This window comes from Sphaeramia orbicularis, unplaced genomic scaffold (assembly GCF_902148855.1).
Source record: "Sphaeramia orbicularis unplaced genomic scaffold, fSphaOr1.1, whole genome shotgun sequence".
NCBI lineage: Eukaryota > Metazoa > Chordata > Actinopteri > Kurtiformes > Apogonidae > Sphaeramia > Sphaeramia orbicularis.
In genome coordinates this window covers 102,671-130,593 of record NW_021941634.1, presented here as the reverse complement: position 1 = coordinate 130,593, position 27,923 = coordinate 102,671, and the positions used below count along the sequence as shown (strand labels likewise).

At 44.7% G+C, this 27,923-nt stretch overlaps 1 protein-coding gene across 1 annotated transcript; it reads right to left on the bottom strand.

Annotated features, from left to right (window-relative positions):
- Positions 1-914: 914 nt before the first annotated feature.
- LOC115416633 (neurexin-3a-like) lies at positions 915-25,872 on the bottom strand. Its single transcript, XM_030130471.1, has 2 exons — positions 25,562-25,872; positions 915-2,090 (listed from the first exon to the last, which is right to left on the bottom strand). The coding sequence occupies exon 2, from the start codon at positions 1,629-1,631 to the stop codon at positions 915-917; it is 717 nt and encodes a 238-aa protein (XP_029986331.1). The 5' UTR covers positions 1,632-2,090; positions 25,562-25,872.
- Between the last annotated feature and the right edge of the window lie 2,051 nt (positions 25,873-27,923).

Here is a 27,923-nt window from a genome sequence, read left to right as displayed (position 1 = left end):
GTCCATGTAAATGACTGCACTCATATTTAAATGCGTCTGTCTGATGGGACTCAGACAGAACTAATACAAACAGACTGAAAACGTCTGTTAGCGCTCCAGCTAACAGGTTCATTTTACAAATAGATGGAGTGACAGCGGGGACGGCCAATCACGTGTACGATAGCAAAACCACAGAGCCAATTGGAGAGTGATATTTATGTTAGAGGCGGGACTTCTAGCAGAGACTGACTGTTAACCCTTTGTGTGGCAGAATCACTGACTAAACACTAGGACAGCGGTTGGACTGGTAGAGTCCACAGTGGTGGATGGGGATGGTCCACACAGGTCCACAGAGTCCACCTGGGGTTCTGCACCCTGCTTGTACCTGTACGTGTACCTGCACAGGTACCTGTACCCAACCTTATGCCCTATTTCCACTGCGTGGTAACGGCTCGACTCGACTCGGCCTTTTTGTGTTTCCATCCCGAAAAAGGACCTGGAATCTGGTACCTGGTACTAGGTTTTTAGTCTCACCTCTGCTGAGGTTCCAGGACTGGGGACCAGATACTAAAACGTGACGTGTAAACACTGCAGACCACTGATTGGTCAGACGTTGTCTCTGTGCCCCGCCCTTTTACAAAAACAGATGCGTTAGTGGACAGTAAATCTGTGGGTCCATGACTCCACATGAGAACAGAAAAACTAGACCAGGGTCGGTCCAGATTCAGTCTGTGGTGGAACATGCAAACATTCAGACCAGACAACAGGCAACGAGCGACTTTATCAGCAACTGTGAACACACCACACGGAAATAAGGCGCCGCATCGCTCTGACATCCAGGTACTGGAAAGTGGGCAGTATGTGGAATGGAAACGGTCTGAGGGAATACTGAGCCGAGCCGAGCCGAGCCGGTTCCACGTAGTGGAAACGCGGCATTAGAGGCAGACCCACTGGGTGCGTGGTTTACCTTCATTGCAGAAGCGGCCTCTGTATTCGGTTTTGGAACAGTCGCAGATGGGTTCTCCGTCCACCACAGAGCACGTGCCTCCGTTCTCACAGGGGTTGACGGTGCACCATCCTTCAGACTCCAGCGGAACTTTGACACTTCCCAGGAACACGGGCTGTGTGTTTCCGTATTTCAGATCTGTAATGGTGCCCCTGAAGGGCTGCATGTTTCGGACCGTGGGCAGCGTGAGCGCGCCACTGCGGATGTCCTGCGGAACTCCGCCTACAAACAGGTCACTGACTACCTTCATGAGCTGCCTCTGGGGCCGCACCTCGTCGGCCTTGGCCTGTCCGTCCAGGGCCAGCACCGTGCGCAGGTTGTACCTGCTGAGCGTGGCGAAGTGCCAGCTGTTGTCGTCCACGCGCCTGTCGGACACCACGGCCGTCTCCGCGCAGTCGATGCTGAAGCGCAGCTGCAGCCGGCCCTCCGCCACCGACAGCTGCAGGAAGTCACAGTAGCCTCCGTCGTCAAAGTAGAGCAGCAGCGCCTCCGAGGCCGCCGTCTTAAACTGGAAGCTGAGGTCGCCCCTGGTGCTGGCGTCCCAGCGGAGGTAGCGCGCCCACTGGCCCGGCGTCCCCAGAAAGTCCAGAGCCAAACATGTGCTGAGCAACACCTGCAGGCTGAGCGAAAAAGCCACCACATCCATAACTGGGAAGGACTGACTGATCCGAGACGAGGCTGGAATGCAGGTTTAAATGTGCAGGCGAGGGAACGGGATCCACAGTTTCATTCACAACCTGCAGACAAATATTCAAACAGAGGTCTGCTAGAAAAATAGGTGTGTTTGGTAAAGGGCCAGGGCAGGAGGAGAACAGTCTGAGCGCTTAACAGTCTGAAGGCCGCTCACATCAGTTCATGGTCCTGAGTGGGCGGGGCAGTGGGCGGGGCCGTGGTGCTGCAGGGGGCGGGGCTCCTCCGCTGGGTTCGAGTGCAGCTCCTTTTACTCAGTTTTCACTCTGACGTCATCAGGAGTCATGGTGGAAGTGGAAGGGCCCGTCGGATCGACTTCTCTGGCTAATAGTGCAAATGGAACGTCCTCCTTCATATTTTATCCTTTAGGGAGAAGAGTCGGTCTGAGACGGACCACGATGAGTCTGCTCCATCACTGTCAACGACACAGAACACACACAGTTAGCAAAACACACACTGTGTGTGAGTGTGTGTGTGTGTGTGTATGTGAGTGTTGGCTGCTCGTCTTTCTGCTCACCCCTGACTAAACACACAGTGTGCCTGTTTCACACACTTGTGGAATAATGTCCAAAACTTTTCATCCAGTTTGTTTTTAATTCTTTTACACTTTTTTCTATTTCATCAATATTTTTTTTTTCACTTTTTTCTATTTCATCAATATTTTTTTTATTCATAAATAAAAATACCAAATACTCAATAATTGTCACATTTTTTAACCCTTTAAATGCTGTGTTTGTAATGGAAACAAACCATTTTTTTAGACACAAAAAAAATTTTTTTTTTCAATTTACTCCATAAAAGTGGATCACATATTAGATTTTTTCATCCTGGCATATGTCAGTGATTAACTCCAACATCGGTTAATTTGCATTATTATTATTTTGGGCGCTAGGTCAAATGTTCAAAAATACTAGCATCTGTCACCAAGTGTGCATAAAATGCACACCTATACATCAAACTATTAAATATTATATATTGATTTATTTTTCTGCTCTAATTTGCTTTTATTTTTGTAAATCCAGCTCAGTCCTAATCATACAGGTCAAATGTTAGAAACAGTGCGTTTTCTGCACACTTGGCAGACAGATGCTAGTCTGCTCATTTTCTTTTGTTTACAACGTGCACATTTGAGTTGGTGGACAGAAGTTTACAGATCATGCACAAATGAACAACTTTTGAATTCTAACCTGATTTAAATTGTGAAAAATAATATGAAGTTTTTTAACATGAAGTGCAAAGCATGCGTAAAAGGCACATCCAGATAGCGGAGGGTTAAAGCTGTCTGAGTTTGTGTCTGTGGGTGTCCTGTTGTTCTATGTGGACTTGGTAGAAGGACCGGACCATGTGCACACAGTCCTGCTTCACAGTAGTTGTGATCTGCCTGTATTTCCCCGTCCTCTACAGAGGTTGTTTGAACTTATCGGTCATCTACTGGGTAAATGAGTCTCATTATTCTCATGGCAGTGCATGACTATCAGTCCGCCAGGCACAGCGCCGTTATCTGATGACCAGCTCTGCTGAATACTGAGGCAGACACATTCAAATAGCTTCACACAATCCCAGGGAAAACAAATACACAGGAGTCCAGCTCAGCTTTAGGCACAATGACACAAACCCTGAACAGAAGGAGGGATGGAACCATATGAACATTTCACATCACAGTTATTGTGACCAAAATTATCACAGTTATCATTATTATCATGGTATTGTTGAAATTGTGCTCAAAGTTTTCAAAAGGTACTAATACACACACTGAAATAATTTAACCAAGTTGTACTAAAAAAAAAAAAACATGTGTGGGATCTGTTTTTTCAGCACAACTTCATCTATATCATGTGTCTATTATTTTTTCACTTTAACCTACTATAAAAACACAGAAGGACAAAAAACACACACAAAAATATGAAATTCGATTTGACAAATGTATATAATTTATTGCATAAATAACACACAGATGCTTAACAAACCTTTTCAAAGACTTTAAAAGTGAATATTGGTTCAAATATTAGGTAAAGAAAATGAAAATTATAATAAATTTAAACTATACTTAAATATTTGACATAAAAGCAGATCTTTCCATAGGGATTTTCCCTTAAAAGTGCAGTAATCAAACACAGTTATCATGAGAATTGCCTTATATATATATATATATATATATATATATACAGGGTGGGGAAGCAACATGTACAATATTTTGAGGCAGGGATTGAAAGACAGTGTATGACCAATTAGTTTATTGAAAGTCATGAGAATTTATTTGCCACAAGAAAATGTCCATAATAGAAAATGTTTTTATTCTATGTGTCCTCCTTCTTTCTCAATAACTGCCTTCACACGCTTCTTGAAACTTGCGCAAGTGTTCCTCAAATATTGGGGTGACAACTTCTCCCATTCTTCTTTAATAGTATCTTCCAGACTTTCTGGTAATAGTTTTGCTCATAGTCATTCTCTTCTTTCCATTATAAACAGTCTTTATGGACACTCCAACTATTTTTGAAATCTCCTTTGGTGTGACGAGTGCATTCAGCAAATCACACACTCTTTGACGTTTGCTTTCCTGATTACTCATATGGGCAAAAGTTTGTGAAAAGGTATGGATAATAGTGTTAGGTATGATTATGACATCAGTATATGTTTGGGTTCAAAACAACTGACGTAGTGTCTGCTGAGAAAAAACAACTAAATGTTCATTGCACATTTTGCTTCCCCACCCTGTGGATATATATATATATATATATATATATATATATACGTATGTGTGTGTGTGTGTGTGTGTTAGGGATGTAACCATATGAAAATTTCATATCACAGTTATCATTATCGCAATATTGTTGAAATTGTGCTCAAAATGTTCAAGAAGTACTAATACACACACTGAAATAATTCAACCAAGTTGTATTCAAAAGAATAATCAATATAATACCAGTCCCAGTGTCCCTTCTGTGTCAGAAACATTCCAATATTAACCCTTAGTGGTCTGAGTCTATTCTGTCTGTTTTTCAGTCCTTCTGATTTGGCCTTTATATACTATAGAAACAAATGTTTACTATACCCATGTTTGGATCTGTTTTTTCAGCACAACTTCATGTATATCATCTGTCTATTATTTTTTTCACTTTAACCTACTATAAAAACACAAAAGGACAGAAAACACACAAAAATTATAAAATCCGATTTGAAAAATGTATATAATTTGTTGCATAAATAACACACAGATGCTTAACGAACCTTTTCAAAGACTTTAAAAGTGAATATTGCTTCCAAATATTAGGTACACTGTAAAAAACAAAAATAATAATAAAATAAAATCTGTAATTGAACAGAATTTTCACTGTTTATTTGACAGATTTTTCCTGTATTTTTAAGATACAGGAAAATATCTACGAAATGACATGAGGATCAGTGTTCTGTTGACCTAACCCTATGGCCCAAACACTGGGGGAGGCTTAGGGTCACCTCTGTTACATAAGGCATAAGTCCACATGAATATTAGTGTCAGATCAACCAGATGGACTTCAAACACTGTCTGCGCATGACAATACATGGACTGTACAGGTTCTATCAGTGGAACATTTAGACATCTGTTGGATAAATGCACACAAACCAACATACAGGTGTTAGAAGACACCATCATATACCTGGAAAACAGCAGCAAACCAGCACTGTGGTCATTAGTTTAACAATTAATCTGATTCAAATATGGAACAGACCAGTGATCCCGAAATTCAAAAGCTGAGTAAAAAATTCTATGAAATGCAATGATATTTTTGTAAAATTTGGTACAACAAAAAATTAAATATTGCCGTTCCATCCCAACTGAGGGTGGTGACTGTGATGTCACCAATATGTGGAGCTCCAAAGAAGGTGCCATTATCTGCACATGGCTGTGTGTCGTCCCATCAAGTCAGCGCTTTGATAGCACAATAATCATTTCAGATATGCCCCCAGATATGTTTTATAATGGAAAAGGAAAAAGAAATGAAATGTTTTTCATAATATGCCCCTGTTAAATTCAGCTGTTATTTCAGCACCACAAAGGAATGGACAGCTCTTCTGTGTGCAGGGCTTTACATTCAGTGTTATTTCAGGACCACAGTGGAATGGACAGCTCCTCTTTGTGAAGAGCTTTATATTCAGCAGTTATTATTTCAGCACCACAGTGGAATGGCCAGTTCCTCTGTGTGCCAGGGCTTTACGTTCAGCAGTTATTATTTCAGCACCACAGTGGAACGGACAGCTCCTCTGTGTACAGGGCTTTACGTTCAGCAGTTATTATTTCAGCACCACAGTGGAACGGACAGCTCCTCTGTGTGCCAGGGCTTTACGTTCAGCAGTTATTATTTCAGCACCACAGTGGAACGGACAGCTCCTCTGTGTACAGGGCTTTACGTTCAGCAGTTATTATTTCAGCACCACAGTGGAACGGCCAGCTCCTCTGTGTGCCAGGGCTTTACGTTCAGCAGTTATTATTTCAGCACCACAGTGGAACGGCCAGCTCCTCTGTGTACAGGGCTTTACGTTCAGCAGTTATTATTTCAGCACCACAGTGGAACGGCCAGCTCCTCTGTGTACAGGGCTTTACGTTCAGCAGTTATTATTTCAGCACCACAGTGGAACGGCCAGCTCCTCTGTGTACAGGGCTTTACGTTCAGCAGTTATTATTTCAGCACCACAGTGGAACGGCCAGCTCCTCTGTGTACAGGGCTTTACGTTCAGCAGTTATTATTTCAGCACCACAGTGGAACGGCCAGCTCCTCTGTGTACAGGGCTTTACGTTCAGCTGTTATTATTTCAGCACCACAGTGGAACGGCCAGCTCCTCTGTGTGCCAGGGCTTTACGTTCAGCAGTTATTATTTCAGCACCACAGTGGAATGGAAAGCTCCTCTGTGTACAGGGCTTTATAGTCAGTGCTATTTCAGCACCACAGTGGAATGGCCAGCTCCTCAGTGTGAAGAGCTTTACATTCAGCAGTTATTATTTCAGCACCACAGTGGAATGGACAGCTCCTCTGTGTGCAAGGCTTTACATTCAGTGTTATTTCAGGACCACAGTGGAATGGACAGCTCCTCTGTGTGAAGAGCTTTATATTCAGCAGTTATTATTTCAGCACCACAGTGGAATGGAAAGCTCCTCTGTGTGCCAGGGCTTTACATTCAGCAGTTATTATTTCAGCACCACAGTGGAACGGACAGCTCCTCTGTGTGCCAGGGCTTTACATTCAGCTGTTATTATTTCAGCACCACAGTGGAATGGACAGCTCCTCAGTGTGAAGAGCTTTACATTCAGCTGTTATTATTTCAGCACCACAGTGGAATGGACAGCTCCTCAGTGTGAAGAGCTTTACATTCAGCTGTTATTATTTCAGCACCACAGTGGAATGGACAGCTCCTCTGTGTGCAAGGCTTTACATTCAGTGTTATTTCAGCACCACAGTGGAATGGACAGCTCCTCCCTCCCAGTTTCCTTCAGGTCAGTTCTCCTCCGGCCTCCGGCTGTCTGATCAGCTGTGTGATCAGCTGTCTGATCAGCTGTGTGATCAGCTGTGTGATCAGCTGTTTGATCAGCTGTGTGATCAGCTGTGTGATCAGCTGTGTGATCAGCTGTCTGATCAGCTGTGTGATCAGCTGTGTGATCAGCTGTGTGATCAGCTGTTTGATCAGCTGTGTGATCAGCTGTTTGATCAGCTGTGTGATCAGCTGTTTGATAAGCTGTGTGATCAGCTGTGTGATCAGCTGTGTGATCAGCTGTGTGATCAGCTGTTTGATCAGCTGTTTGATCAGCTGTGTGATCAGCTGTTTGATCAGCTGTGTGATCAGCTGTGTGATCAGCTGTTTGATCAGCTGTGTGATCAGCTGTTTGATCAGCTGTTTGATCAGCTGTGTGATCAGCTGTGTGATCAGCTGTGTGATCAGCTGTGTGATCAGCTGTTTGATCAGCTGTGTGATCAGCTGTGTGATCAGCTGTGTGATCAGCTGTTTGATCAGCTGTGTGATCAGCTGTTTGATCAGCTGTGTGATCAGCTGTTTGATCAGCTGTTTGATCAGCTGTGTGATCAGCTGTTTGATCAGCTGTTTGATCAGCTGTGTGATCAGCTGTGTGATCAGCTGTGTGATCAGCTGTTTGATCAGCTGTGTGATCAGCTGTTTGATAAGCTGTGTGATCAGCTGTGTGATCAGCTGTGTGATCAGCTGTGTGATCAGCTGTTTGATCAGCTGTTTGATCAGCTGTGTGATCAGCTGTTTGATCAGCTGTGTGATCAGCTGTGTGATCAGCTGTGTGATCAGCTGTTTGATCAGCTGTGTGATCAGCTGTGTGATCAGCTGTGTGATCAGCTGTTTGATCAGCTGTTTGATCAGCTGTGTGATCAGCTGTGTGATCAGCTGTGTGATCAGCTGTGTGATCAGCTGTTTGATCAGCTGTTTGATCAGCTGTGTGATCAGCTGTTTGATCAGCTGTCTGATCAGCTGTTTGATCAGCTGTTTGATCAGCTGTGTGGTCAACTGTGTGATCAGCTGTGTGATCAACTGTGTGATCAACTGTGTGATCAGCTGTGTGATCAGCTGTGTGATCAGCTGTGTGATCAGCTGTCAGTGTGAGCAGAAGCTGCAGATGAAAACAGCTCAGATTCGACACTGGTCTGACTTCCCGTTCATTCAGGCTGAGCTCGTTGTTCGTTCATGTGTTCCACTGTCGTTGTTTTACTCACATTTTTATCAAACATTGTGACACATTTTTCTGTTTGTATCATGATCATAAGAAAAGTTCCCAGCCGGGCGTCCACATGTCTCAGACTGTGTATAATGTCCATATCCTCTGTATGTCGTCTGAGACACTAAATCATGAGTGTTTTTTGGTTTTCTTCTCCTCTTCCTCTTGTCGAGCCCAGCACACACGTCAGATTTGTACTCAGCTTTTAAAGGAACTTTACAAGATTTTTCAGCTGTAAGAATTTCATTTACTAATATGTTAAGTTAAGGCAGAAATGTCTGTTCAAAATCAGTATGTTTTTAAGTTAAGACTGTTTCCCTTGTTTTTCCTTTCGACCACAGGTGTCAAACATGTGACCCGGGGGCCAAATCCGGCCCATGGGATGAATTTGTGAAATATAAAAATGACACTGAAGATCTGAACAGTGGAGGATGTTAAAACCATTTGAATTCAGATTCCACATACAGACCAATTAGATCTCAAGCGGGTCAGAACCAGTCAAATACTCTCATATCAAACTTATAAATAATGAAAACAGTCAATTTTATCTTTGTTTTAGTGTAAAAAAAAAAAAAAAAGTAAAATTACATGAAAACGTTTATACTAAAAACTGTTATTTTACAAAAAATGTGGAAAAACCTGAGATGTCTTTAGATAAATAAATGCAATTTTACCAACATTCTGCCTGTTATGAAATGTTTTGTGCATTTGTAATTGTATTGTCACTTGTAACGCACATGTGTAAATGATCAACTGATAAACTGAGGAAGAATAGTGTTAAAATTGGACTTGTTTTCTTAAGATGTTTCCAGTTGTTTGTGTTATTCAGATTTTTGTAGATGTTAAAAAAAATCTTGAATTCAGCAAAAAAGAATCTTGAATTAGGACAAAAAAATCTTGAATTAAGACAAAAAAAATCTTGAATTAAGACAAAAAAAATCTTTGAATTAAGCATAAAAATCTTGAACTAAGAAAAAAAAATCTGGAATTAAGCAAAAAAAAAAATAAAATCTAATAATAATTATTTATTGTTAAAACTGGACTTGTTCTTCTTAAGATGTTTCCAGTTGTTCATGTTCTTCAGATTTTTGTAAATGTAAACATGATCATAATGTAATGTGGCTTCTTTCCTCTGTTGGTATTTGACTGGTTGGGTCCACTGCAGATCAGACTGGGCTGAAAGTGGAACTGAACTGACAGGAGTTTGACAGAACTGATTTAGAGCAACTTACTAAAATAACTGATCAACTGATTTAAATGTGTACATGGAACAAACGGATTTTTTTAAGCAGAGAAAGCTCTGGATTTTAAGCTGAATTTACCAACCCCATGAATATTTTTTTAGAGCATACCACTAAGAAAGTGTGGTTATGTGAACCTTGTGTTGAATCTGCCTCTGGTTTCTTCAACTTTCAGTCAGTCTCATAAATCACACATTGGACGTTAAAAAAATGATCTCATGTAATTATGATGATTATCAATACTGACTTATCTGAACGTTTTTATCACAATGATATGACTGTAAATATTGCACAGTCATGCTTACAATCTGTAAAAGTGCAAAAACCCAAAAGTGAGTAAATTGTTAATTACACTAAAAAATATTGTAATTCAACAGAATTTCCACCATTTCTTTGACAGATTTTTCCTGTATTTTTCAGATACAGAAAAATATCAATGAAATTCCACAAACAGACTGAGATTTTACACGTCAAATGGAAAAGAACAGGAAAAAACTGGAACTGTGAAGAACCATAAAATTTCCATTTTTTAATAGAATTTTTTTCTTTTTTCACAGAAAAATACAGTTAAAATACATTTGCAAATGTAATTGATTGAATGTGAAATAACCTATAAACATAATGTTCATACTTGATATGATCTTAAATTAACAGTAAATTGTTGGAATTAAAATCCAGACAACTACTTTATTGACAGTTAATTGACAGGTTTTGAAAGATAAATCAAATGTAAATATGTGTGGTATATATTTTATTACATCGAATATTAATTGATTTACAAGTTTTGACATAAAATTAGGTGATAAACACCAACTAATAACAGAACTTTTCTGCAATTTTAATTCCTGTTATTTGCTTTATAACAATGTTCATCCATATATATAGGTAACTTGTTTTAATACATGTAAATATTCTTTATTAAACATTAAAAAGTAAAAAAACAAAAAAAAAGCTAAATCTCATGTAAAGTTAGGGCAAAAACACTATATTTTAATTATAGAAAATTACCGTATTTTTATGAGATGGTTATTTTCTATTATTTAACAGTATTTTTGGCACCCCAGCTGCTGGAATATTATAGGGTTTTTTTTCTTGTTTTTTTTTTTTTTTTTTTTTACTTTTTTTTTTTTTTTTTTTACAGTGTAATTAAATTCTACTCAATTTTGTTTGTTTGTTTGTTTTTTGTTCTAATTATACACTTTTTATGAGCAGTGCATATACTACTTATTCTATTTTTTCAGCTAGGCCTTGTGTGACTAGTAGAACTGTGCATTATTCTTGTGTATTTACTACACACACTATATTTCCAAAAGTCATGTCTCCTCCATCCCAATCCTCAGACTCAGCTGTTCCAGTCCCTTCCATGTCCACAGGTGGATTAAATCCAGCCCTAGGCATGCAGACTGCTTTTACAAACATTTGGGACAGAATGGGTCTCTCTCAGGAGCTCAGTGAATTCCAGCGTGGAACTGTGATAGGATGCCACCTGTGACACAAATCCAGTGGTGAACTTTCCTGGCTCCTAAATATTCCACAGTCAGCTGTCAGCTGGATTAGAAGAAAGTGGAAGTGTTTGGGAACGACGGCAACTCAGCCACGCAGTGGTAGGCCACGGAAACTGACGGAGCGGGGTCAGCGGATGCTGAGGCGCAGAGTGCGAAGAGGTGGACGACTGTCTGCAGAGTCAATGGTACAGACCTCCAAACTTCATGTGTCCTTCAGATTAGCTCCAGAACAGTGCGCACACAGCTTCATGGAATGGGTTTCCGTGGCCGAGCGGCCGCATCCGAGCCATACATCAGCAAGTGCAATGCACAGCGGTGGATGCAGTGGTGTAAAGCACGCCGCCACTGGACTGTAGAGCAGGGGAGGAGCCTTCTCTGGACTGACCAATCACACTTCTCCATCTGGCGATCTGACGGACAGGTCTGGGTTTGGCGGTCTCCAGGAGAACGATACTTGTGGGAGCGCATTGTGCCGAGTGTAAAGTTTGGTGGAGGGGGGGTTATGGTGTGGGGTTGTTTTTCAGGAGCTGGGCTGGGCCCCTTAGTTCCAGTGAAAGGAACTGGGAATGCTTCAGCAGAACAAGACATTTGGGACAATTCCACGCTCCCAACTTTGTGGGAACAGTTTGGAGCCGGCCCCTTCCTCTTCCAACATGACTGTGCACCAGTGCACAAAGCAAGGTCCATTTGGACATGGAGGACAGAGTCTGGTGTGGATGAACTGGACTGGCCTGCACACAGTCCTGACCTCAACCCCATAGAACACCTTTGGATGAATTAGAGCGCAGACTGAGAGCCAGGCCTTCTGTCCAACATCAGTGTGGGACCTCACAAATGCACTTCTGGAAGAATGGTTCAAAATTCCCATGAACACACTCCTAAACCTTGTGGACAGCCTTCCCAGAAGAGTTGAAGCTGTTAGAGCTGCAAAGGGTGGAGCCACGTCAGACTGAACCCATAGACTAGGAATGGGATGGACCTGACATTCATATGGGAGTCAAAGCAGGAGAGGGAATACTGTTGGATATAGAGTGTGTGTGTTCCTATAGCGTCCCTTGAGAATCAGCTGGTTCTTCATCCACTTTTCCTCAGTTGTAGAAAACACAGTTTGTAAACATCACCTGTCTGATCTGTGGTATCTGCAGTTCTCACTCTTCTTTTGTGTGGAACAGTGTTGACTGTGGAAGGAACCCTACACATATTGTTCTCATGTTCTAAATCTCCATATTCTTACAGATAGAAGAAGTTCTAAATAGACCTAGAACTTTATGATTCCAAGGTGTGGAAGTGTTCCCTGGTCCACATGTTCTATGTCCACCAGAGGAGCTGGAGCCTTTACAGGTGTCACTGATGATCCACATCAGGAAGTTCTATGTCCACCACAGTGGGTTTAAAAAGTTATGAACAAACTAAGAACGTTCTAGTCACTGATTACATGGATTTTATTCTGAGGTCACAAATGACACAGTCAAAACCATCCTCTGCTAGTGTTTTCAATCCACATGTATTTAAGGTGGACAGCTAAAATGAGCACATCTACTCTTTTTCATTAAAGGTAGAATGGTGGATAAAGGTGTTGGGACACCTGGAGGACCTGAGGAAACTGTGTTCACTCAGTTTTCATGGAAAACAACCGTTTTCATCCTTACTTCAATCCTCAAAGGAGGAGAATGAGTTGTGGAATGGAGACAAATGATGTGGAACAGCATGAACCACCTTAAAGACTGAGGAGTGATGAGGAGTGAACATTCTGAGTCCACTCAGATGAAAGTCCATGAATGAGACACATTCTCATTTGAACCTGACACCAGACAACACTGACCACTGGACCACAATCTACAACAGAAACAATAAACATCCGAAAAAAAGTGGATAAAATGCACAAATTGCCTCCAAATTAAGTCTACATTCACAGATAAAAGGATTCTATCAAATCAATGACAAGTCTGTAAATGAGACACGTTCTCATTTGAACCTGAGGAGGACAATATTAGACACTTGAGCAGAATCTAGTCTGAAAGAATGAAAGGATGAAAAAGAAAAGTGATCCACAAATGACACATTTTGCATCAAAATGCCTCAAAATGCCATTTTGAGTGAATGTCACATGATCCAGCTCTGGCCCCTGATTGGCTCCTCTTGGACGTAGAAGTACCTGATCTGAAAGCAGCTCCACTCAGGACATAGAACTACAGATGTGTGCAGATGTTTGGTTTGGAGCTCAGAACTGTGGGACACAAACTTCAGTGGTTTTAGAACGTCCTCATGTTTAAGTCCATTTGTGCAGAAAGTGGACAGAGAAGCAGCTGATTCTAAAGGGACCGTATGATATGATATAGAAAGTGAGTTTGGTCAGTGAGTGGAGAACCAGTCCTCTTCTTCTTCTATAATCCACATGTGATCAGACGTGGGCGGAGCCTCTGGCTTCAGTCCGTACATCCTGTGCTTGTATCAGTGACAACAGCTGATCATTAGTGTTGACACTACATGGATTTCCTCCCCGACCAAACTGTCAACTGTGAACGTCGGAGAAACTGACGCATACTCTGATTACGACGTGTGTAAATATGGACACTTCATGTGTCATGACAGTCGGAGGATGAAAACCATGCGCTTCCAAAGCTGAATGGAACTGCTTTGGCTTCAGACGACCAGCATTAAACCACAACTGTGATGAAAACTGACATTAACCCTTTCATGTGGGAATTATGACAACCTTAATCCAGATTTGTTTCCTGAGTGTTTTTATTTTAATTTTTCTTTAGGCATGAAAAAAAACAAAACAAAAACAATGTGGTTGAACTTTTTATGAATCTATTTTTTATGGAGTTACAAATCTGTCCCCTCAGCCTGACACCATGCGCTTAATTTTTGAAGCAAAGAAACATGTATTTACTGATAAACTGTGAAAACTATGACATAAAAATATTTTTCATGCTGCTAATCTGATGTTTTCTCATTTGAACATACTCTAATACTAGTTATTACTCCCTTCATAGAGATAATATTCAAAAAACAAAACAAAACTTTTAGTTTAACCCATGAAGACCCAGTGCTACTTTTGTGTCAGTTATCAGTTGAATTTTTCCCTCTATTTCACTTTTCTTAAGTGATTTATCACCTGGTATTATGAAACCATCCTCTGTATTCTGCATTTTTTCAGTGAAAATCATGTATTTTCCTATATTTAATTCACTGATCATGTAGATCTTCTTTAAAGTTCAGATTAAAGTTGACGGTTATATCAAAAATAGAGAAAATTTAAGAAAAAGTGACTTTTTCAGCAGAGATATCAATAAGTAAATGTCAAACCCAGTGTGTCCATCCACTGGCACTGGTCCAACTCCATGGGTTTGACTGGTGAATCAATGTTGGAGAAGATGACGGTGTTTCCATGGTAACTACAGAGCCTCTGAACGTCCAGATGGGTCTTAACTGATGACCATTGTGACGTCCAGCAGGTGACCTTTATTGTGAAGCCCTTGCTGTTTATCATTCTTGTTCCTGTCTGTTCAGGAAGCTGGGGGTGTCGCTCCAGTCAGACCCGCCCTCACCTGCCCTCACCTCCCTCCCCTGCCCTCACCTGCCTCACCTGCCCTCACCTGCCTCACCTGCCCTCCCCTGCCCTCACCTGCCTCACCTGCCCTCACCTGCCTCACCTGCCCTCACCTCCCTCACCTGCCCTCACCTCCCTCCCCTGCCCTCACCTGCCCTCACCTGCCTCACCTGCCCTCACCTGCCTCACCTGCCCTCACCTGCCCTCACCTCCCTCACCTGCCCTCACCTGCCTCACCTGCCTCACCTGCCTCCCCTGCCCTCACCTCCCTCACCTGCCCTCACCTGCCTCACCTGCCCTCACCTGCCTCCCCTGCCCTCACCTGCCTCACCTGCCCTCACCTGCCTCCCCTGCCCTCACCTGCCTCCCCTGCCTCACCTGCCTCACCTGCCTCACCTGCCTCCCCTGCCCTCACCTGCCCTCACCTGCCTCCCCTGCCCTCACCTGCCTCCCCTGCCCTCACCTGCCTCACCTGCCCTCACCTGCCTCCCCTGCCCTCACCTGCCTCACCTGCCCTCACCTGCCTCACCTCCCTCCCCTGCCCTCACCTGCCTCACCTGCCCTCACCTGCCTCACCTGCCCTCACCTGCCTCACCTCCCTCCCCTGCCCTCACCTCCCTCACCTGCCTCCCCTGCCCTCACCTGCCTCACCTGCCCTCACCTGCCTCCCCTGCCCTCACCTGCCTCCCCTGCCTCACCTGCCTCCCCTGCCCTCACCTGCCCTCACCTGCCCTCACCTGCCCTCCCCTGCCCTCACCTGCCCTCACCTGCCTCACCTGCCTCCCCTGCCCTCACCTGCCCTCACCTGCCTCACCTGCCCTCACCTGCCCTCACCTGCCTCCCCTGCCCTCACCTGCCTCACCTGCCTCCCCTGCCCTCACCTGCCTCCCCTGCCTCACCTGCCCTCACCTGCCTCACCTGCCTCCCCTGCCCTCACCTGCCTCCCCTGCCCTCACCTGCCTCACCTGCCTCCCCTGCCCTCACCTGCCTCACCTGCCCTCACCTGCCTCCCCTGCCTCCCCTGCCCTCACCTGCCCTCCCCTGCCCTCACCTGCCCTCACCTGCCTCACCTGCCTCCCCTGCCCTCACCTGCCCTCACCTGCCTCACCTGCCCTCACCTGCCCTCACCTGCCTCCCCTGCCCTCACCCTGCCTCACCTGCCTCCCCTGCCCTCACCTGCCTCCCCTGCCTCACCTGCCCTCACCTGCCTCACCTGCCTCCCCTGCCCTCACCTGCCTCCCCTGCCCTCACCTGCCTCACCTGCCTCCCCTGCCCTCACCTGCCTCACCTGCCCTCACCTGCCTCCCCTGCCCTCACCTGCCTCACCTGCCTCCCCTGCCCTCACCTGCCCTCACCTGCCTCACCTGCCTCCCCTGCCCTCCACTGCCTCACCTGCCTCACCTGCCCTCATCTCCCTCACCTGCCCTCCCCTCCCTCACCTGCCCTCACCTGCCTCACCTGCCTCCCCTGCCCTCCACTGCCTCACCTGCCTCACCTGCCCTCATCTCCCTCACCTGCCCTCCCCTCCCTCACCTCCCTCACCTGCCTCCCCTGCCCTCCCCTGCCTCCCCTGCCTGAAGCCCACAGAGCGTGGTTACTGTGTCTCCGCCCATGTGCGGTGTTCATGCAGTTCATTCTCTGGGTCCACGCTGGCACACACCACCTGCACCTACTTTCCTTTCTGACTGACACGTTCCCCTTATTTTTATTGAATAAATCTTTGTTCAACTGTGGGCGCCCTGTGTGGGCTCCTCCCTTTGTTGCTGCTCCTGAACCACAGTAGGAACAGGTGGGGGCTCGTCCCAAGACAACAGCCTGGTTTTGGGCTAAGTTTGTTCATACTTCTGTACAATATACACATTTGTTATATTTTCTTGGTAACAATATCATATTTAATCATAGTTTTGAGGGGAGATCACACAGGTTCACAGTAAGTTTTGGCTCAGTTTAGTTCAGGTGTGAATGGTTGAGGGTTTGAGGTGGTTTTTCTGTGTGGAGCAGGCTGGGGTAGGCGTGGTTCAGAGCAGACTTTGTGACAGACCTCAAGTTTTACATTTTTGAAGCCTGTAATTTTTGTTTTTGATTAAAATTTGAGCACTGGCCAGGATTGGAGCTTTCTCTTGTAGGCTGCAGGAGCGTTTCCCCTTTTGGGATTCAGTCTTTTTTATGTGTGTGTGTTTTGTCTTTACGTGGCAGTGAAAGCATTTTTGAGCAGTAATGTAATGTAACTGTAACTGATTTAAGTGAAACTAATCCTGGTACTGTGACATTTGAACAAAAAAGGGGATTACTTTATTTAGAAATGGAGAAGGAAAAGATGATGATCTGTATTTTACCTAAATTATTTCACCATATTCATAGGTTTATGGTTCAGAAGTCATTAAATATTTTAGATCAGTAGATGATTTTGGTTGCCAGTGGCTGTTTGGGTCTTTATGGGTAAAAAAAAAAACACAAAAAACTGTTAATTACAGTTTAATAACAATTAGCAGTTTTTTCCACTCAAACCTGTTAGTGCAGATCAGGTTCATCTACAACAGCACAGTTACAGTAATGGTCTGAATGTCAGTGTATTATTATGGGATGGTGCATATGCATCCACTGTGTTGGCTGATATGGAACTAAAACAACAAAACCTGTGAATATAAAAGAGACCATGAACAGCTGTCCACTGGAGCGACCTCTGTGCATGAAAGCGTTAAACAATAAGGGACCAGAACCCGGACCTGCCTCTGATGCAGACCCACTTCACAGTTTCTCCTCTCGATATCAAACATGGGGGGGTGCAGTGACAACAGCCCGGACCAGGGGGGTCAGACTCCTGTTGGTTCAGTTCCATATTCAGCCTAATCTGATCTAAAGTGGGCCGGACCAGAAATAATAGGATAAACACTTAGGAATAATGTTGACTCCAAAGTTTTCTCTACACTGTAAAAAAAACAAACAAAAAAAACCAGTATTATTCCAGCAGCAGGGGCGCCGAAAAAATTCTGTTAAATAACAGAAAATAACCATCTCATAAAAATATGGTAATTTTCCATAATTCAAATACAGTTTTTTGCCTGAACTTTACATGAGATTTTGCATATTTGACTTTTTAATGTTTAATACAGAATATTTACATGTATTAAAACAATCCAATTCCCTATAAATATATATATAAATAATTTTCAGTGAGACTCAGTTTTCCAATCCACTGATAAAAACTGTATTTGGACAGTTTATCAGTGCTTATACATGTTATATATTCACAAAAATACATTTATTCAACATTTGTGTTGTGAAACCTCCTGTAATTACACAAGTCACACTCTGTTTTTGTCATTTCATTGATATTTTCCCGTATCTGAAAAATACAGGAAAAATCTGTCAAATAAATGGTAAAAATTGTGTGTTTTAGTGTGTTTCTCTGTGTGTGTGTTTTAGTGTGTGTTTCTGTGTGTGTGTGTGTGTGTTTTAGTGTGTGTATTTGTGTGTGTGTTTCTGTGTGTGTGTTTTAGTGTGTGTATTTGTGTGTGTGTTTCTGTGTGTGTTTTAGTGTGGGTTTTAGTGTGTGTATTTGTGTGTGTGTTTTAGTGTGTGTGTTTCTGTGTGTGTGTGTGTTTTAGTGTGTGTATTTGTGTGTGTTTTGGGGTTAAAAGGCTAAATGCCGTAGATCATTGTTCTCTTTTAAAACCTCCTTTGATGAATCCACCAGAGACTGGTAGACTGGTCCACATACACACACACACAAAAGGCCCCAGAGCTCCGGATCCTATTAACAACTACACGGGCCGGAGGGGGTGGGGGTGGGGTGGGGGTGTGTGTGCAGTGCGTGGAAGTGGAAGTGTGTGTTGATCCAAATAAAAACATGCAAATCAAATGCAGCAGCAGCACCAGTCCACAGGCCCTTGGGTTTGAAATGGATGAAATGGATGAAATGGATGCCACTTACTGGTAATTTTACAGCAGGTGCACTGATCCCAACAACGAACAAAAAAAAAAGAAAAGAAAAAAAAAGAGGGGGGGGCATGCAGTCACCATGCAGGTCCACATGCAGTAACAAAATGTCCTCCACAGTTTGAAGATGATATGTGGAAAAGAGACTGAAGGTTTAAACGGCAAGACTGACTGAGAAAAGAGCATTTATACACAGGAGGGGGGGGGGGGGGGGGGGGCAGGAGGGGGCGGGGCGGGGGGAGGAGAGAGGGAGGGACAGGAGATGGAAGGAAGGATGGAGGGAGGAAGAGAGGGAGGGATGGATGTTCCGCCTCATCCACCCGCACTCATGCATCTAATGGAACAGCCTGACAACCCTGCACTCATTCCTCCCTTCCTTCCTTCCTCCCTTCTTCCCTTCCTTCCTTCCTCCCTTCTTCCCTTCCATCCTTCCTTCCATCCTTCCTCCCTTCTTCCCTTCCTTCCTTCCTTCCTGCCTTCTTCCCTTCCATCCTTCCTTCCATCCTTCCTTCCTCCCTTCTTCCCTTCCTTGCTTCCATCCTTCCTTCCTTCCTTCCTCCCTTCTTCCCTTCCTTCCTTCCTTCCTGCCTTCTTCCCTTCCATCCTTCCTTCCATCCTTCCTTCCTCCCTTCTTCCCTTCCTTGCTTCCATCCTTCCTTCCTTCCTTCCTCCCTTCTTCCCTTCCTTCCTTCCTCATCTCTTCATCATTTCTCTGTACAAACACACTTTCCTTCGAGGCTTCACCTCCATTTTAAACCAGGATCACAGAAATATAGAATATAGAAGAAAACCTCAGACCAGATAAATAAGGAGCTTTTAGCAAAGATTAAAAACACCCCCCCCACCCCCCCAAAAAAAAGCTTGGTAAAAACAATAATAATAAAAAGCCCATGCGGTGTTAAGGCCCTCCCCCTCCCCATGTGACCGCTGACACCACCGACAGTCGGAGGACACTGTCGTGGGCTGGATCTGACATTCTGCAGATCCACACTTTTATACTTCTGAAAATGAACACTTCATCACCAGCTCCTCACAGCCACGCCCAACATCTGATCCGAAATGTAGGTGATCACTTTTGATCACATGTGTGTAGGTGATTTTCACCCAGTTTGGTCCAAATTGGATGTAAACCCCAGGAGGAGATGATGAAAGGATGAGGGGTGGGACTTATTTTATTTGTGCTTTGCATGATCTTCTTCTGTACTTTACTTCTGTGGCAGCGCTCTGAGCAGCGGCGCTCTGAGCAGCGGCTCGATGTCCCTAATCATCCAACTCAGTTTTGTTTGATGTACTTTGTACGGTCACATGACAATAAAGGATACCTTGTACCTTTACAGGTCCACACTTCCACCCAATATGGCCGACTTCCTGTTGGGTTTAGGGCGGGGCCATAATGTCATTTTTTACTTGTCCTACCGTGGCCTACGTCTGGACCAAGTTTCATGTTTGTGCGTGGAAAAAACTTTGGGGAGGGCTCCCATCTGCGTAAAGTATTTTGATTTTTGAGGGGGCGTGGCCAAGTCATTTTGGGATATTTTTTCTAGATGACTTCAAATTTAAAAAATTTTTTGCCGGGCTTGAATTTTTGGTAAAAAAAAAGGACTTTTCGTGAACGTTCAGGGGGTCAAATTTGTGTTCAAAGGGGTGAGGGGACAATAATAATAGGAGAAGCCTGTGGTTTTAATGGGGACGTCCATTTACAGTTCAGCGTTTGGCAGAGGCTGTTGTCCACGCCCACTCACAGGGAAAACCAATCACATCACACAGTCACATTTCAACTGTACAAACACAGCTGGTCAAACCCAGACTGAGCCAGTTCACAGAAACCCAACAGGGCCCAGGCCGGCATGTGTGCCTGGGCTCAGGCCTAATAAGAGGTCCAGGGTCCAGATCCAGGTCCAGGTCCAGGATCCAGACCCTGTATAATCCAGGGTAGACTCCATGTCATGGTGGAATTACCAGGTCAAACGGTCAATGTTGTGATGGTCATCTGGTCATTTTTAGGAAACGTGGACACAGAACAGAAACTAGAAAAGCACTCGTAGAACGCAGACCTCCGCCAAGGCAGATAAGTACCCGCCCACACCCACACCCATGTCCACGCCCACACCCACACCCACACCCATGTCCACGCCCACACCCACCCCCCATCACCACCAAAATTTAATCATTTCTTCCTTGAAGCCAGTATCAACATTTACTGAACTTTTCATCCAAATCTGTCCATAATAAACTATTTAGTTTTCTTGCAGACAGACAGACAGACACAGACAGACACAGACACACACACAGACAGACACACAGACAGACAGACAGACACAGACAGACAGACAGACAGACAGACAGACACAGACAGACAGACAGACACAGACAGACACAGACACACACACAGACAGACACACAGACAGACAGACAGACACAGACAGACACAGACAGACAGACAGACACAGACAGACAAACACAGACAGACAGACAGACACAGAGACACAGACAGACAGACACAGACACACAGACACAGACAGACAGACACAGACACGGACAGCCAGACACAGACAGACACAGACAGACACAGACACACACAGACAGACAGACACAGACAGACAGACACAGACAGACAGACAGACAGACAGACACAGACACGGACAGACAGACACAGACACAGACAGACACAGACAGACACAGACACACACAGACACACACAGACAGACACAGACAGACACAGACAGACAGACACACACAGACACACACAGACAGACATACACAGACACAGACAGACACAGACACAGACACACACACCGACAGACACAGACAGACAGACACAGACAGACACAGACACAGACAGACAAACACAGACACAGACAGACAGACACAGACACACAGACACAGACAGACAGACAGACAGACAGACACAGACACGGACAGACAGACACAGACACAGACAGACACAGACAGACACAGACACACACAGACACACACAGACAGACACAGACAGACACAGACAGACAGACAGACAGACAGACACAGACACACACAGACAGACACAGACACAGACACACACAGACAGACACAGACACAGACACACACAGACAGACAGACACAGACAGACAGACACAGACAGACACAGACAGACACAGACACACACAGACACACACAGACAGACACAGACACAGACACACACAGACAGACACAGACACAGACAGACACAGACAGACACAGACAGACAGACACAGACAGACACAGACAGACACAGACAGACACAGACAGACCAGTGGTGGTCCAAACAGACCCTCCTTGGTGGAGGTGAAGAACCACAGGTTCAGGATCCACTGGTGTCTTTGAATGAGGGAACATGAACAGTTAAAGCAGCGTCTGAGAGCAGCTGGAAAAGAAAAAAAAACTGAAGTCCAACAGCTGAAGGAGCAAAGGAACAGACCTGGACTAGATGGAGATGTAGGAGTAGATGGAGATGTAGGACTAGATGGAGGTGTAGGAGTATTCTATTCTATTCTATTCTGTTCCTATTTGCGTTCATGGTGTATTTGTTACATCATATATTTGGGCCTTTTTTTTTTCTTGTGATTTGTCTGACTGTAGTAAATTCTATCCAGTCGGTGTGTGGGGTGGGGGGTGGGGGGTCGGGGGGGGGGGGGGGTGGGGTGGGGGGGTTAGTAGATGGGTGTGTTTGTAAAATGGGTGGGGGTTCTGTTCTGTTCTGTGGGTCTCGTGCTGTTCTCCAGCTCCTCTGCAGGCAGGACACGCCCCCTCTGGGCTCCGGTTCTGCTGCAGCACCCTTCACGGCATTACATCACCCGGTCCCCCCCCCCCCCCCCCCCCATCCACACACACGCACGCACGCACACACACATGCGCGCGTGTCCACACCTCTTTATCAGCTCAACACAAATCACTGCGTTTCATCCGTGCCCCCCCCCCCCCCCCCCCCCAGCTCTTTTTCCTCTTTTCTACAAAATCATTCTGTCTTTGGATTTTTTCTGTCATTTATCATGAAAAAAAGGAAAAAAAAACTCTAATCGGTTTTTAAACTACGGAGTTTTAAAGCAGAAAAAAACGAATACAACATAATTCCACCCCCCCCACCCCCCCCACTATTTTATTTCATATAAAGGTATTTTTCCAGGTTTGGTTCAATGGTGCAATGTCACCTTTACACAAAAACAGAAGGAAACTATCCAGTGACAAATGAAAAGCAAAGAAACAGACAAACGAAGAAAAAAAAAAAAGAGAGAGAGAGAGAGAGAGAGAGGGAAAATTAAAGGAAAGAGCAGTCTCCCAAAAATCCTGCGTGATTACCCCCCCCCACCCGCACCCCCCGGCCCCCGCCCAGAGGGATAAACGTTACCTTGAGAGCCCTTGGCTTTTTTGGGGGGCTTTATTTGTCAGAGCAATCGGCAACCAACCGGGGGGGGGGGGGGGGGGGGGGGGGGGAGAAGAGGCGCGAGGGGGGTGTCAGGACAAATTACCCAAAACAGCCCCCCCACCCCCCTGCACCTAAAAACCACGGTAATCAAACGGAAAATACTGGAACTAGACGCAGCCCGTACAAGGCCCCAACGACCAGGACCAGAACCAGGACCTGGACCAGGACCAGGACCAGGACCAGGGCCACCCCTTACCATCCCCCCGCCCCCCCCCCATCCCCCCGCACCCGCAAACCACGGGAATCAAACGGAAAACACACTGGAATTAGACGCAGCCCGTGCAAGGCCCCACGACCAAGACCAGGACCAGGACCAGGACCAGGACCAGGACCCAGTCCGGTGGATTCCGTTCATTGTATTTTTGAGTTCATGCTGATGCTGTTAGTCTTCGGTCTGTTTCAAAGGTTTTCCATTTGAAATCCAACAGGAAAAGGCCTGAGAGTTTAGCTGGAAAAACACAAAACGGACTGAATTGGATTTTTATTTACATGTTTAAAAATGAGGCGAATTTCTGTCCAGGTGATGGTGAGAACACCTTTGGGCCTTTCTTTTTTTTTTTTTTTTTTTACGCCACACACTCCTTCCCTTCTTTCCTTCCCTGAGGCACACCCGTTTTGGAGGGAATGAAAAAAAAAAGGCTGATTAGGAATTCCCTGTGCATGAAAACGCAGCAGAATCATCTAATCCCATTAAGTCCGACTCTTCATCCAAATGTGCAGCCGACTCACATCCAACTGTCATCCGCATGGAGTTTAAGGTGGAATGAACGGAGAGTTTAAGGAGGAATGAACGGAAATGGAGGAGGAGGAGAGTGTGGAGGCCGCTGCGTAAAAACACCGACACCGGATTGGATTTGTGTGTGTGTGGTTTTTTTTCTTGTTTTTCTGTTTAACATGTCCAACATTTTCGTCGCAGTGACACAAACGACACACACACACACACACACACACACACACACACACACACACACACACACACACACACACACACAAAACAAAAAACAAACAAACAAACAAAAAAAACCCACACATGTGTTGAATTGATATTTGCTGCTGTGTGTTTCTAAACGGATTCGGGCCCAAACCGGAGGCTCCGGTAATAAACGGATAAACGAAAACGAAAAGTTCGGAGTAGAAGCGGTGCCGTTCACCGGTTACCGGAGCAGAGCAGCCCCCTCTGCAGTCCGTCCGTTAGTCCGTCCGTTAGTCCCTGCAGACGCCATTTGATCCACCAGGGAACCCGAGCCAATCCAATAATCAAGGCTTCACTGGCGTTATTTGGCACGCGTCACTTACAGAATAATAATAATAATAATAATAATAATAATAATAATAATAATAATAACGATAAAAATGATACTAATAATAATTTTAGCTGTTCAACATTTTTCTACACAAATGCTAAAACAAAAACCACTGTTTGGTTTGTGTTTTTATTATTTTATTTTCATCCTCCTGACGATAATTTTAGGAAAATATGGTTGTGTCTGCTGATTGTGTGGAAATATGGCGTAAAAAAAGACACAGCAGCTGCTTTTTTTTTCTACGACTGGAAGAAGAGGAGGATGATGATGATGGAGGGGGTGGGGGGTGTATAATGGAGGAATGTGATGGTTCTTGCATACAGAGGAAGTGTGCTCCATGTTGTCCATCTACAATGTCACGCATCAATGTCATAATAATCATCGAATTACAGCCTGGGATTTGCGTCTGTATGCACGCGGAAGAGCGGACGAAGGTTCTGCGTCGAGTCTGGGCTTGTTCTATTTTATTTGTTTGACGGGAGGAGAACAGAACAATGCGCGGACACCGGACACCTGGAGAGGAGAGCATTTATTATTTATTATTCAGCATCTACACCGAAGATGAAGCTGAAGCTGAAGCTGAAACTCTGCATGGACGCGCGCTGTTTTGTTTTTTTTTTCTGCGTCGATTGTCGCTCGAATACTCGATTTTTTTATCCACGTAAAAAAAAATATATATATTATTATTATTATTATTATTATTATTATTATTATTATTATTATGATCATTATGATCATTTTTTTTTCTGCGTCAATGTCGCTCAATACTCGATTTTTATCCAAGTTAATAATGATGATAATAATAATAATAATAATAATAATAATAATAATAATAATAATAATAATAATGAAAATAATAATGAAAATCATCGTGATTAAATTGGTAAATGTTGAATGTGTGTGTGATTGTGCAGCCGCCGATCGGATCCAGTTGAGGAATTCCGAGGCCACAGTCATTAAAACAATAATAGTAAAAAAAAATAATGATGATGATAATAATAAATGAATAATTCCATCCCATCCTGCTCCAAATACACACCACCTGGAAGGAAACTGTCCTTCAAAAGTGCGGAGTTCTGGACCTGAGTCTGAAGCTCCTGAAGCTCTGATCCGGTTCAGGCCTCCGGTAATTAAAACAAGGAAACGGAAAAATAAAGACATAAAAAAAAGGATGAAAGAACAGATGCCACTGACCTTAACTGGACAGAACACATCCAGTGTCCTGCAGACGGGTTCAGACCCAGCTCTAAACTCCAGAGAAGCCGAACACAACACACCACAACGGGCTGTAATCCACGGATGCGCCTCCGAGCGGAGCGGGGATGGAGCTGGTGGTAGCGGGAGGAGGTGCAGGAGGAGCGGGTGGAGGTGGAGGAGGGGTCGGTGTGGTGGTGGCGGTGGAACCCAGGCGGTACCGGGCTGCTCGGGTTTACTCCACCCTCAGCAGGTGCGTCGACCACGGTGCATCAGACGCACAAAAGCCGCTCCGTGCGAAACCTGCGGCGGCTGCAGGACACGAAAACACACACACACACACGCACGCACGCACGCACGCGCTTACGGCTTGGGTCCGCCCTCCACTCAGCCACCATGCACGCGCCATTTAAAGGCGCACCACACTTGCAATCGGAGCGCACACGCGTTCCCGCCAACATTAAATGTATGCGTCAGTGCGTGCGCAGGGTTCGGGTTTAATAACAGAGGATCACGTGGTTTGTGCCCGACAGAAGGTGGGGAGCACGTGGAGGCGCGAGTCCACGGTGAGGTTCAGGATGGAGACAGGTGCGCGCGCACACAGAGGTGGTGATGGTGAGGGTCCTCCTACCGGGAACACGAGGACACATACACGCACATGGACCAGGACCAGGTCTGAGCCAGGACCAGGACCAGGTCTGAGCCAGGACCACATACACACCCATGGATCTGAGCCAGGACCAGGACCAGGTCTGAGCCAAGACCAAGCTGGGACCAGGTCTGAGCCAGGACCACATACACACCCATGGATCTGAACCAGGACCAGGACCAGGACCAGGTCTGAGCCAGGACCAGGACCAGCCTGGGACCAGGTCTGTCAACCATGGGGTGGTCCGACACCTGCACAAACACAAACGAACTGAAAGTGTTCAGGACCAGGACCAGGGTGTCCAACATGAGTGGACCGCTCTGACTGGACTGGGGGTGGAACCAGTACCAGTAGAACCATAAACAGCGCTCAGATCACAGACGCTCAGTTTGACCGTTTAAACTCTAATTATCATGATAACCGTGATCATTTTGGTCACAATAACGGTGATCAGAAATGTTCATATATGGTTCCATCCGTAGATTGGACCGACCCGTCTGTGTGTCTGAACATGTGGACTCGCCCTCTAGTTCTTTCAGGTTCACCTGCCCTCGTCCTGGTCCTGGTCCTGGTCCTCACCTGTGTGTCTGTTCAATAGGACACCTGTCTACCTGGTTTTAGTTACACTGGTGTCGGATTACATGGGTTAAACACAGGCTCCTGTTCACTGAGTGTGTGTGTGTGTGTGTGTGTGTGTGTGTGTGTGGGCGGGGGGGGGGGGGGTGGCACTGTCAACCACATAAACACCACCCAAAAATCACCCAAAAAACACCAAAAAATCACCCCAACATGACCCCCAAACCACCTAAAAACCACCTAAAAACCACCCAAAAAATCACCCACAAACTACCCAAAAATCACCCAAAAACTACCCAAAAACCACCCAAAAATCACCTAAAAACCACCTAAAAACCACCCAAAAAATCACCCACAAACTACCCAAAAATCACCCAAAAACTACCCAAAAACCACCCAAAAATCACCTAAAAACCACCTAAAAACCACCCAAAAAATCACCCACAAACTACCCAAAAATCACCCAAAAACTACCCAAAAACCACCCAAAAATCACCTAAAAACCACCCAAAAATCACCCACAAACTATCCAAAAACTACCCAAAAACCACCCAAAAATCACCTAAAAACCACCTAAAAACCACCCAAAAAATCACCCACAAACTACCCAAAAAAATCACCCACAAACCACCCAAAAAATCACCCAAAAAACACCCAAAAATCACCTAAAAACCACCTTAAACCACCCAAAAAATCACCCACAAACTACCCAAAAAAATCACCCACAAACCACCCAAAAATCACCCAAAAAACACCTAAAAAAAACCATCCAAAAATCACCCAAAAACCACCTAAAAATCACCTAAAAACCACCTTAAACCACCCAAAAAGTCACCCACAAACTACCCAAAAAATCACCCACAAACCACCCAAAAATCACCCAAAAAACACCTAAAAAAATCACCCAAAAAACACCCAAAAATAACTTAAAAACCACCCTAAAAACCACCTTAAACCACCCAAAAAATCACCCACAAACCACCCAAAAATCACCCAAAAAACACCTAAAAAAACATCCAAAAACCACCTAAAAACCACCTCAAACCACCAAAAAATCACCCACAAACCCCCCAAAAAACACCCAAAAATTACCCAAAAACCACCTAAAAACCACCTTATAACCACCCAAAAAAATCA

Bases quoted from the DNA above. Each gene is read 5' to 3' on its own strand.
- LOC115416633 (XM_030130471.1), bottom strand. From the start codon at position 1,631: ATGGATGTGGTGGCTTTTTCGCTCAGCCTGCAGGTGTTGCTCAGCACA.